Genomic DNA, 12,380 nt, shown 5'->3' with positions numbered 1-12,380 from the left:
CAGGCGTACACTGAACCAGCAGTGGAGATAGCAACTGAAAAAACCATCGGTGTCTTGAAACAAAACTTGCGCTTTTTTTTCCCCCTCGTGGCTTTATCTCATGCAGAGAATCCAGAGCCGCAACCCGAAGTAGCCTCGATTTTTGACTGACTGAAAGAGAAAAACACTCATTTAAAGCTGCGGACAGTTGAGAGTCGGGAGCGGAGCAAAAAATGGCGACGTTAATCAGAGGCAAGCTTTCTAATAAACTGTCAAATGCAGCCACGGCTGTGTCCAACAAATCCCAGGCGAAGGTGAGCGGGATGTTCGCCAGGATGGGGTTCCAGGCCGCCACCGACGAGGAGGCTCTGGGCTTCGCCGCCTGCGATGACCTGGACTACGACCACCGGCAGGGCATGCAGATGGACATTTTGTCGTCCGATGAGATGGGGGGAGAGGGGAGCGGAGACGGAGGTGTGTTGGAGGGGGACAGCCACTACCAGAGGGACGGCACCGGTCCGCCGCACTCAGACTCAAAGGACGGCGGTCCGACGAGCGAGTTGACTGAAGTCAGGCCAAAAATCACCGCTTGGGAGGCGGGCTGGAACGTCACGAATGCAATCCAGGTAAAGACGCACTTCGCGGATTACGAACGGGCGGTTCCGTCGCTCGGGTCTAATTGGCTGAGCCGCCTCCGGAGCAGCTGTGAAATTCGAGAAACGCGCACAGCTGCGACGGCATAAAAAGGTTCGTTAAAAATATTCAGGCACGAAAGAAAAATCACCAGGATCTGTCCCTCTGAAGCAACTTTGCCAAGTTACTGTTTTTTTGATAATGGTAAAAATAAATATGGCTGGTAGAATATTCAAACCAAGGGCTCTTGGTTGGGAAGTATAAGATCTGTTGAACACCCAAACTCATTCTTGTCATATTTTCATGCATTTTTATCGGAGCAGTGCAGAGATTTTAGAGCAGCTAAGGCACTGGGACGCGCTGAAAAAAGGGGGAGGTAGTTGGTGCCATGTGCCCTCCCCTCAACACACACACGTATTCTTTGGCTGATGTCCTGTGTCACCGATGCACGTCCCTGATAACCGATCACCTAATTCTCTGCATGGCACTGAATTCATGGATAAGGGAAAACAATATGTTGTATCCGTTGGGTTTGCAGAAAGCCAAAGCCTAATTTTTATCAGCCTTGTTGGATTTTTTTTTTTTTTGGGGGGGGGGGTGGGCTCTTTAAAAGCCAAAAGAACCTAAATTAAATGCAGCAAAAAATAAATAAATAAATAACTAAATAAAAATGTTGCTATGTAGGGAAACGGGCAAAGATGTGAGGAGATAAATGAGTCACATATATTCCAATATTTTCTTGGCAGTTGCATTCGCAGACAGGTCTAAGTAGCAGAGACGATGTATTCTTTTGTGTGCGCGCCGCTATTTTTTACCCGAGGAGAGAGAGAGTGGGGTCCTTGCGTGCAGGCTCTGCGACAAAAAAAAAAAAAAAAAAAAAATCGCCGGACACGGTCCGGGCCGCGGTCACCGTGACGTCAGAGTGTGTCTCCTCCAGCTCGCGGTGACGTCAGAGGCGGGCGGAAGCGCTCAAAGCGAAGTGGAAAACCCACAACGTGAAAACGGGAGGGACATCCACTGAGGAGTCAAAGCAAGAGCCCACGTTAAAATGTGACCCCATTAACGCAAATAATAATAATAATAATAATAACAACATGGATTTAAAAAAAAGAACATTTAAAACACAATGACCAAACCCGAACAATTAAACTAACTAAAGAACTAACTGGTTCACAATGTGATTTTCCCTCCTTTTTTTTGTTTACAGGGGATGTTTGTTCTGGGGTTGCCCTACGCCATCCTGCACGGAGGATACCTCGGACTCTTTCTCATTATTTTCGCCGCCGTAGTGTGCTGTTACACGGGGAAAATCCTCATTGCCTGTCTGTACGAGGAGGACGAAGACGGGCAGCTCGTCCGCGTGAGGGACTCCTATGTGGACATTGCCAACGCCTGCTGCGCGCCCCGATTCCCGTCCTTAGGTGGCCATGTCGTGAATGTAGCCCAAATCATAGAGTTGGTGATGACCTGCATCCTGTATGTGGTGGTCAGCGGCAATCTCATGTACAACAGCTTTCCCAACATGCCCATTTCCCAGAAGTCGTGGGCCATCATCGCCACCGCCGCTCTCCTCCCCTGCGCCTTCCTCAAGAACCTGAAAGCCGTCTCCAAGTTCAGCTTGCTGTGCACGATGGCCCACTTTGTCATCAACGTCCTGGTGATAGCTTACTGCCTCTCCAGGGCGAGGGACTGGGCCTGGGACAAGGTCAAGTTTTACATCGACGTCAAGAAGTTCCCCATCTCCATTGGGATTATCGTGTTCAGCTACACCTCGCAGATCTTCCTGCCGTCTCTGGAGGGGAACATGCAGAAACCTAGCGAGTTCCATTGCATGATGAACTGGACTCACATCGCTGCCTGCATCCTCAAGGGCCTGTTCGCGCTGGTGGCCTACTTGACCTGGGCTGACGAAACCAAGGAGGTCATCACGGACAACCTGCCCCCGACCATCCGAGCCGTCGTCAACATCTTCCTTGTGGCCAAAGCCTTGCTGTCGTATCCACTGCCGTTTTTCGCCGCCGTCGAGGTATTGGAGAAAACGTTTTTCCAGGACGGGGGACGCGCGTACTTCCCCGACTGCTACGGAGGCGATGGACGCCTAAAATCCTGGGGACTCACTCTCCGGTGTAGCCTCGTCGTGTTCACCTTGCTCATGGCGATCTATGTGCCACACTTCGCCCTCCTCATGGGTCTCACCGGCAGCCTGACGGGCGCAGGCCTGTGCTTTCTGCTTCCCAGTCTCTTCCACCTCAAGCTTTTATGGAGAAAGCTGCTATGGCACCAGGTTTTCTTTGACGTCGCCATCTTTGTAATAGGAGGTATATGCAGCATATCTGGTTTCATCCACTCAATGGAGGGGCTCATAGAGGCTTTCAAGTATAACATAGAGGAGTAGATGCAAGTCATCGCTGGAACTAGATGTTAACTGCAAATCCCCATTTAGTGAAAAAAATAAAATAAAATATATATATATATATATATAAAACACACGACCTCCCCGCAAACGCAGCCCTTCTGCTTAATCCATGCGTAAAAAGCGCGCAATGACCACACGCGGACATTTTCGCACTCATGCAGTCTTACACCAATTCAGAAAAGAAAAAAAAAATGCGCGCATACACTCACACACACACACACACACACACACACACACACACACACACACACACACACACACACACACACACACACACACACTTAGAGAAATAGAGCCGGTGGCAGTGAGGGAATCTAATGCATCCACAAAACACACTATATGGACAATACGTGTTGTATAAATATGCGAACAAACGTACATATACATATTTTCCAGTGGAGTGAACGTTTACAACATTGACCTTAAAACAAAATTGCAAAAAGGGGCAGTTCGTCTTTTTGTCGCTCTTGTGGTGCTTCCCCACATGAGACTTCACTTCGTGTAACGCTCGAGTTTGTGGTGGACGGGCATTGGACGGCATAATGTGATTTACTGACGATTAAGTTGATTTAAAAAGACATAAAAGAGGGGAAAAAAATGCCTCATTCTTCCAAGTAATTTGCAGAGTGATTATGGGCAGTGAATGTGGTATTAAAATCCAGAGAAGCGAGGCGGAAAAAAGCAACACGATGGCAATAACCAGCGGTAGGAACACGTGAATGCATATAGAAATATTTCGAAGAATAGCGAAGTTTCGTTAATAAATGAGGAAACTGGACCTTCCCCGAGCAGTTTAAAACACTGGAAATGCAAAATATCAGATATTACACAGCAGCTATACGAACTATGCATTTGAATGTATGATATTTCAGACACACAAAACATAACGAAACTGGGAAGTGGAAATTTTTAAAAATCCTCCAAATTCCGATTCTTCTGCGCGAAAGTGTTAAGGCTTTGACCCCCCCCCCCAATATCCCACTTTGATTTAATTGACCTTTCAATCGGCAACGACAAAATTTACTTCACCTGAAATACACTTCGTGGAAAAACATCCCAGCCCCCGCAACCCTGGCCCAAATTTCAGCTAGATGGGGACCTCGAACTGAAATCCTGCACACTCAATTCTGACACGATTTCTTTTTCATTAGGTTTGAAAATGCACGGCCTGTTCTGAAATTAATTTGAAAGACGAAAATTCGGTGTCTGAAATTCTTATTTTTTAAAAAGAGACCATTCAAGAGGAAAATGTGCATACAGGCATTTTTCATTCTGTGCAATCCAATGGGTCCTGTGGAAATGTTATAAAACCGTATGTGTAGTGTGTTATTGTGGTTTCAAAAAGATGGAATGTATATCTCAAAGTCGTTATCATATATCGTGAAATTAATATTAAAGAATAAAGAAATAAGTGAAATTATATTGTAAAAATTGTGTGTGGTTTTATGTAAAACGAGAAACGGTCAGAACATGTATTTTTTTTTTCTCTATAATAAAAGACAGAAAATGATTGAGAAAATAGTCGCATTCATAATTATTTTTTAGAGCCAAAATGGAGGTTGACTGATTAATTGGCTGCGGAGGCCTTAGTGGTTTCGGGGGGGGGGAAAGCCATTCAATGTATGTGTCTCGGTGTTTGTGTGAGATGGGGGGGGGGGGTCGATACAGTTCTATTCCTATCTGTCAAATCAGAATACTATTCCAATTCCTACCGTTTTTTTTTCCCCCAGACCTCTACATACTCACCGGGTTTGTCTGTAGGGAACTGCGGAGCACGCGCGCTTTTCCCACCGGCCATTACATTCCCGAATGCTCCGGTCACGAGCACTCCGCCAGATTTTCCGCTGCGGGCACGCGCCAGGCCTTGCGGTCGACCTGTTCACCCGCTGCGTCGATTCGCTCCTCAGACAACATCTGGACGCGCCGCTTATTCCCGGGCAGGGCTGAATCGCCCGGCCGCCGAAGCATCGGGCACACGCGGAGTCCGACGGATAGCTCACATGCAGCCGAACTGCAGGAAAAATGGGAAAACGTGCCGAGATATTTCTAGCGTGATCGCGGGATTCGCAGCCGAGACGCACCGAGGAGAGACCCCTTGGACACATGAAAGTGCTGTTTACTGGAAGTTAGGTCGGCATCTTTAACAATAAGGATATATCACAGACTCTGGCTTACCCCAGACGCAAAACACAGTAGGTATCTATCTGGAATCCTGTAGCCGTTTTCATGGGGGCATGCATCACTCTTCAGTCATTTTCTACCAATCATTAAGAGACAGCCATTTATATATACGCAGAGTCCAATAAATCTAAAGCAAAAAAAAAAAAAGAAGAGGAAAGAGCATTACATGCAACGAAAAATATGAGCTAAAACAAGGAATTTCGACATAAACCAAAAAAAGTCATAAGATGAACTACCTCCCATAATGCTCTTCAGGGTAGTTTGACTAAACATCATGAGATGCCTGGGGAGCCACCTAGCGGACAGAAGAGGAATTGCCTGCGGACATACAAGCGGGGACGATCGAACATGCGGATAACGATCGAATACTTCAAACATCTCCATTCAACTCCGAACAAAACATCCGCCTCTCGACTATTAACTCAGATCATTCGCTGGCCTCCAAGTGACGTGCTGAAGTAAAAGCTTAATGACTCTTTGCTGATTTCACTGCTTTCTTTCATATTAACATGTTTCTCTTATGACTAGGCATTTTATGCGTTTTTAGATAGTTCGAGTCTGGGCCTCTGGTTAGGCCACTTTTCTTCCACGTTTTAGACGGATCCGGCCTTTTCCCCTGCAGAGATATCCAGATAGTTCAGTGAGCCAGTTTCGACTTTTTGAAAACAAAAAAAAAGAAAAAAAAGAAAGTAATGATCAGGTAACTTTGGCACATCACAAACCTACTGAAGAATAAAATACTAACTCGTCTACATTTCAGCCTTTTATTGAAATAGGAATTGAGCTGTGCTGAACAGATTTATTAACGGTGACAGTGGTATTAATACTCTCAAAAGTCTGGAACAGCTTCTCAGTTCAGTTGTATTAGTATACTGGCGCCCTCTGCTGGCCGCATGTCACTGAAGGAGGCTCATAAAACACAGTACTTAGGGGTTTATGTGAGTATCCAACACTGGACCTTTAGTGCAAAGTCTTGCTTACCAAGTATTTAACTGAGAGCTTGAAATGCACAGAAGACAAAAAATAATATTCACTATCATGGGCATATACCACTCAATTCTAAAGTGGCATAATTCCGTAAAAGATAATTTATTTTTTTATTTCAAGTAATGGCATTTTAGAAGTTCAAAAACATTTTCATAATTATACAAAAAAAAACAGTGAAATATTTACAGGCAACAGAATGCCATTGGTAAGACGAGGAAACTCAAGAGGATAAAAGGATATGATAACCAAGTGGCTCAAAATGCCTGCAGATAAAAAACATCCACATGTGGTGGCGTGGTAGTAGAAGCTGATTCTAATAATCAGGTGCAGCCCAGTGTTCGTGTTCCACACGAGCCAGTTACTCTGATCCCTACCACTCCAATATAAAAAGGCTCATTGGCTGGGCTCTTCGTTGTTCAGGCTGGTGGGCTTCTTTGTCGAGTACTCGACCACCCAGGGGTGGGACAGGACTCCCTGGATGGGCAGTCTGTGCAGGGGGTTGTGCTTCAAAAGTCGGGCAACCAAGTCTTTGGCTCCGGCACTGATTTGGGCCTGTGCTGGGTAAGTGTATTCGACCTGGATGACAGACAGAAAAGTGGGTTTTAGACTCGAAACTGAATGAATGACAAAACAGTTACTTTAAAAACATCACCTTGGGCTATGGGAAAATGACGGAGTCCTTTTTTCCTTATTATTCAACATTTTATAGACTTGAGTCTTTAAAAAGAATATTTAATACATTCATTTACAAAAAACATAGACCTATTAATATTTTGTCTTTTGGCCTGCTTGTTGCTGCCGCCTAGTATTGTGCCCTCTTATTTGCCCCTCTCTTTCTCGGCCACTTCTTTCCTCTTGTCTGCTGCACTTGAGTGGTTGGCAGCGAAACCTTACTGGCCGTATTGTGTAGCGTTGCTTAAAGACACCTGTAGCACACGGTGGATGCACCATAAAGAGAAATAGCAGTCAAGGCAGAGTAGTCACCGTGTGTTGATCATGGGAGCAAAAGTGATAATACTGGTGCTATACTAGAGACTTGTGTTTGTCAATACGCCACCAGTGTGTATTGACACACAATACAAAACAAAAAACAAAACAACAGGCAGAGGTGTTTTGACGTGCTGTGGGCCACAATACATTGAGGAGCAAATCACTCAGAACCCACGGAAAATGAATAGGACCAAATTTCACTTTGCAACACACTGCTCCTCAGTGGGACGCAACTGCCGCTCAGTTTGGACAAAGTAATTACTGTAGTTTCACTATAACCATTTTTCAAATTGCATAGCAAGCACTTGTTGATGTTGCATTCAAAGTTGATAAAACAATGTATGCCGGCTTTCGGGGAGTCTAGCGATCCTTGCCTTACCCTTGATATCCTGCGGTAGGTCTCCTCGTGACTTTTTGCTTCAAAGGGGGGTTTTCCAACCAGGAACTCGTAGCAGAGGACACCCAGGCTCCACAGGTCCACCTTTTCATCATGAGTTTTGCCCTCAATCATCTCTGGAGGCAAGTAGTCCAGTGTTCCACACAGAGTGGACCTCCTGAACAAGGTAAGAGTGATTGATAAAATAAGGCATTTGTCTGTATGATCTATGTAATTTCGATGGGCAAAAAAAAAGTTCAACACAAACTTCAAGAGGGGGGAGAAAAAAAAAAAAAAAAAAAAGCAAGAATAATTCCTACCCTAAGCACTGACAGTGAAGCCAAGTGCTAAGCGAATTGCAATTAAATTTGCTTCTCAAATGCAACTCAAAAAACTCTCTTCTCCAAATATTACAATACTATAGTTGCACTAGAAGGCTCTACGGATACAATACTTCAATAAAAATGTCAAAATCAAAAAAGGTGCCATTTGTACAAAAGCATATGTGGATACCTGGAGGACGGTGTGTGAACAGACCAGCCAAAATCGGCTATCTTCAGCTCCCCGTTGGCCCCCAGTAACAGGTTCTCTGGTTTGATGTCCCTGTGGATCACTTTCTTAGAGTGGCAATAGTTGAGGGCATCTGCAAGCTCCATGATGTACTAGTACAACACATAAGGGACAAAGCATGGTGAATACAAATTGCGTCACTTTCTTTGAAAGCAAACCTTAGTTTTGAAACTTTCCATAAACTCAAGGAAAAGACACTTTAAAAAAAAAAAAAAAAAAAAAAAAAAACAACATGTTTATGGAATTACTATACACCATAAATAAGCATTATTTGACAATTATTTCAACTAAATATAATTGAACATACATTTAAGTTGGTGATGTCAACTGCTCATTTGATGGCTAAAAATACATTTTACAAAAAGGGGTCTTAAATTGGCAGACTTACTGTGGCACTTCTGTCCTCAGAAAAACTTTGGCAGCGCTGCAGCTCACTGTATAGTTCTCCCCTGGGTGCAAACTCGAGGATGAGATAAACGCGAGATGCGTCATGGAAGTAGCCGTAGAGGCGCAAGATATTGGGGTGCCTGCAGGAGTATGCACAGGAGTATTCTGAGAAATTTTGTTGAAATTCCCAACTGAGGCTTCAAATGAGAAAACGCTGGCAGAACTAAACATTTGCAATAGCTAATGCCTCAGCAGCTGCTTCATTGATGGGGTCTACATTCTGATTTCATGCTAATAATTTCAACACCTACGCAAAATGCATTCACTCTGGTCAAAACTTTCAAACTTGACGCATCTCTAGTGGTCAAATTTGGATAAAAATCGGAATTAATCCTGCAGAGAGTGGCACGAGCCAATCAGATATGAACTCGAGACAGAAAAAACAAACATGACCAAGCATGATTCTGACGTTAATTTAATTGTCCAGTTGCAATACGAAAAATATTTCAGGGCAGCTAACAAGAAACATTTAGGCATTTTTTTCCCCTGGCTTTTCTTCTACGCAACATGTGGCACACCAGCACGGCAAAAGGGAGAGCAATTAACGTTCACAATTGATGGCGAGAGGCTTTACACATAAAAGCGCCCGTTATACACGAGTCTGGCATATGGTGGTGGTATAACAAAGCTGCTAAAACGGGGGACCCATTCATCCAACACTGCCAACATGTTCCATTTATGACTCTTAAAAGATGAGTTAGCCTGACGGTTTAGATATCCAAGTTCTCTTCTATTAAGCAGTGGTTGCTGTTATGCAAAAACCGAGTTACTTTCCAGGCCTTTCCTTTTTTCCCCCCTTCATCAGCTTAAACCCCACTAATCATATACTTGGGGTTTGACCCCTTCAAACTATGTGACACCCCCTTATCACCAAGTCAAACCTGCTTAATTTGGTTTGACTTGACAAAAAACATTTGACTGACCCAACTACTGTCAAGGTTTAAATTTGGCAGATTCATGCACAATCTGAATGACACTTTACCTGAGGTGAGACTGGATCTCCACCTCTCTCCTCAGCTGGTGTTCCACCCCAGCCTTCTCCAGCTGCTTCTTGAAGAGCACCTTCAGGGCCAAGATGAACTTACTTTGTCGCTCTCTGGCCAGATAGACATTGCCAAATTTACCCTTTCCTAAGGGACGGCCAATGTCAAAATTTTCCAGGCTCCATCGCTTCCTGTGTGAGCAGAAACGTGCGTAGTTAGAGACAACAGTGACAAAATTTGTAATATTACAAAAGATTATATGAAAAAAAAAAATATATATTTATTTAATCATACTTTGATGCAGAGGCGTCTGCATAATCATTCTTGGCAGGTTTGTCTAACAAAAAGGAAAAAGATTTTTTTAGCATCCAAAACAGACAGACAGATACACACAGACACTTGATTAGTTTGTCTGGTTTTATATTATACTTACTCTGAGGGAGATACACACAGACACTTGATTAGTTTGTCTGGTTTTATATTATACTTACTCTGAGGCTTCTCCTGCTTTGCTGGGAAACGGGTTTGGGCTAGGCAGCAGGATTTACATGAGTAATGGGGTTCACATTCTGATGGTGGTTTGGCTGGACGGAGTTGGTGTAACTACAGCCATTTGAGTCATCTGTGACTGTTGTGACACAGGAATTCGCTTTGGTCCTTCACTGCTCGACTGCAATCAAAAGGAAATCAACAAAAAGGTTTTTTGTTTTGTTATGAAAGCAACATGAATCCTCCATCTTTTCTCTATTTGCAAATTTGCTATGGTCCTTCACCGTTTCTCTAGCTGTGTAACACTCAACTGATTTTTACTTTGAAAACGACTTACCTTAATTATGTTTTTGTTGCTGTATTGACTCCTAATTTCTCAACTTCAATCCTGTTATATTTACATTGTTAGCTGTACACATGCACACACAGGATTCTACCTTTGTGTGCATGTATATATCCGAGTTCTGATGAAGATTTTTGCAAGTTACATTTAAGACTTTTTAAAAAAAGACCCTTTTAATAATCGCACAGAACGCAATGTAATACCCGTTTAACAGTCATACAGGCCAAAGTATGATGGAAAACCTGAAGTGACGATATGACCTGTGGTTATTTTTTTTCATCATCATCATATTACATTTTTTCAGTACTTCCTTGTGCTATATAAAAACAGTTTCTAATGATATAATTAATTCAATTATTGTTACATTGATAAGCAACAGAAAACGGACTCATGGATTTACTAGCAAAAATTATGAAATCATTTAAGTTTAAAATCTTGACTTGTCCATTCAGAACTGACGATCTTCCAATCTACTGTAGCAAGCAGTAATGACTGTTTGCTGCAAGTGTGATGATGCTGTCTGAAAATCCACAAAAAAGGGACTGAAGCACAATCCACTGTCACAACAATCCCGTTTAGAGGTGCAGAACATCCAACAGCCGCAATCACATTGCGAAACATTTTATAACTAACATTACTGTCTACAACAGTCAAAGGACAATTTTCTAATACCCTGTAAGACTTTGAGAAAACTGAATTCAGTGCTTTTTTAAAAACCTGCAGATACCATGTTTCAGTTTTGTTTCTGATGTTTATAATTTAACACGTAAAATGCCCAAAGACTCTGTTATAGGCACATTAAATAAACTGACGTTGAACGCTTATCACATTCACATCAATATACACATGAGGATGAAGGTCAGAAAAGTGACACCACAATCTGTGAGAGCAGTGACTTAAGATTTTATCAGATTTATAATCAGGGCAATATTGTGCATTACCTTCATTTCTGGCCTTTTAAGTTTCATATCCTTTGTCAGCTTGAGTCTGGCAGAAGAGTCCATATTCTGGGAAAAAGGAAAGTTGAGTTTACTTTGAATCAAATCAGAGACAGTTGATGTAAAGCAAAGACTAAAATAGGCCTAAGGCAATAAAAAAAAAGTATTCAATTAAATCAACTATTTTAGCCCCTAGAATTTCCTTTGGCTAAATAGATTAACTGCTAAAATAGATTAGCATTGGCGTTGTCACCACAAAGAGTGCAACGCCACGTATCAACGACGTTCCCTTGTGCTTATCTAATAATGGACAAAATCACTAAGAACTACACAATGTTATGGCATACAGAGATTAAACGTTAGCCATCATCGTTGCGTGGCCAGCCTGCCTAACGTCTATGGACGTTAACGATGGTTCACCTCTAACGTTAGCTTAGTAACCACAGTTAACCAAATACCCGCACACAACACTCTTGTAAATGGGATAATAAGACTTACCTAAATATATTATTTCACAATGACCGAGAGCAACGACCGTCCGATAGCCGGAATTTAAACGAGCTGAAAGCAGCTCTCGAGCAGGTTAAGTAACCTTTGCAAACTAGCAGCTACGTCGGCCAGTTGACGAGAGCTGATGTTTGTGGCTACCTACATAAGGAAGCTATCGCTGGGCCGAGCCTTTTAGCAGCAGTTATGAAGTTGTAAAAAAAAAAGGTAAATATAGATATAAGAAAGGAAATGTAGATTTAAAATAAAAAAACGAAGGAATGAAACCGCTTCGACCGTGACTAGCTAACATCCCTCACATCCCCTCACCGATGCTTGTTTGATTTCAAACGTCCCTCAGTTCAAAACCTTTAAATAAACCACGGGCTCTGATTGGCTGAGGCAACGCTCTGTGCTCACTCCCCATTGGCTGCCGACAAATACTACCAATGGGAGTACAGTGACGTCAGAGGGAAGCCTCCAAAACAGCAGAGGGCAGCAGCCGGAGTAGAATGCATAGATAGATAGATAGATAGATAGATAGATAGATAGATAGATAGAT

The 12,380-nt window shown here is 43.0% G+C and overlaps 2 protein-coding genes across 2 annotated transcripts; one reads left to right on the top strand and one right to left on the bottom strand.

The window, feature by feature from the left end:
- Positions 1–212: 212 nt before the first annotated feature.
- On the top strand, positions 213–3,007 carry slc32a1 (solute carrier family 32 member 1). Its single transcript, XM_040116121.1, has 2 exons — positions 213–605; positions 1,820–3,007. The coding sequence occupies exons 1-2, from the start codon at positions 213–215 to the stop codon at positions 3,005–3,007; spliced, it is 1,581 nt and encodes a 526-aa protein (XP_039972055.1).
- A 2,952-nt stretch (positions 3,008–5,959) lies between these two features.
- aurka (aurora kinase A) lies at positions 5,960–12,168 on the bottom strand. Its single transcript, XM_040158456.1, is given in 11 exon segments — positions 5,960–6,772; positions 7,566–7,740; positions 8,076–8,224; positions 8,521–8,659; positions 9,562–9,753; positions 9,857–9,899; positions 10,054–10,069; positions 10,072–10,151; positions 10,154–10,232; positions 11,336–11,401; positions 11,831–12,168. Coding segments are annotated over 10 exon segments (1,119 nt in total). The 5' UTR covers positions 11,399–11,401; positions 11,831–12,168; the 3' UTR covers positions 5,960–6,589.
- Between the last annotated feature and the right edge of the window lie 212 nt (positions 12,169–12,380).

This window comes from Xiphias gladius, chromosome 21, assembly GCF_016859285.1.
Source record: "Xiphias gladius isolate SHS-SW01 ecotype Sanya breed wild chromosome 21, ASM1685928v1, whole genome shotgun sequence".
NCBI lineage: Eukaryota > Metazoa > Chordata > Actinopteri > Istiophoriformes > Xiphiidae > Xiphias > Xiphias gladius.
This window is presented reverse-complemented; position numbering and strand designations above follow the sequence as displayed.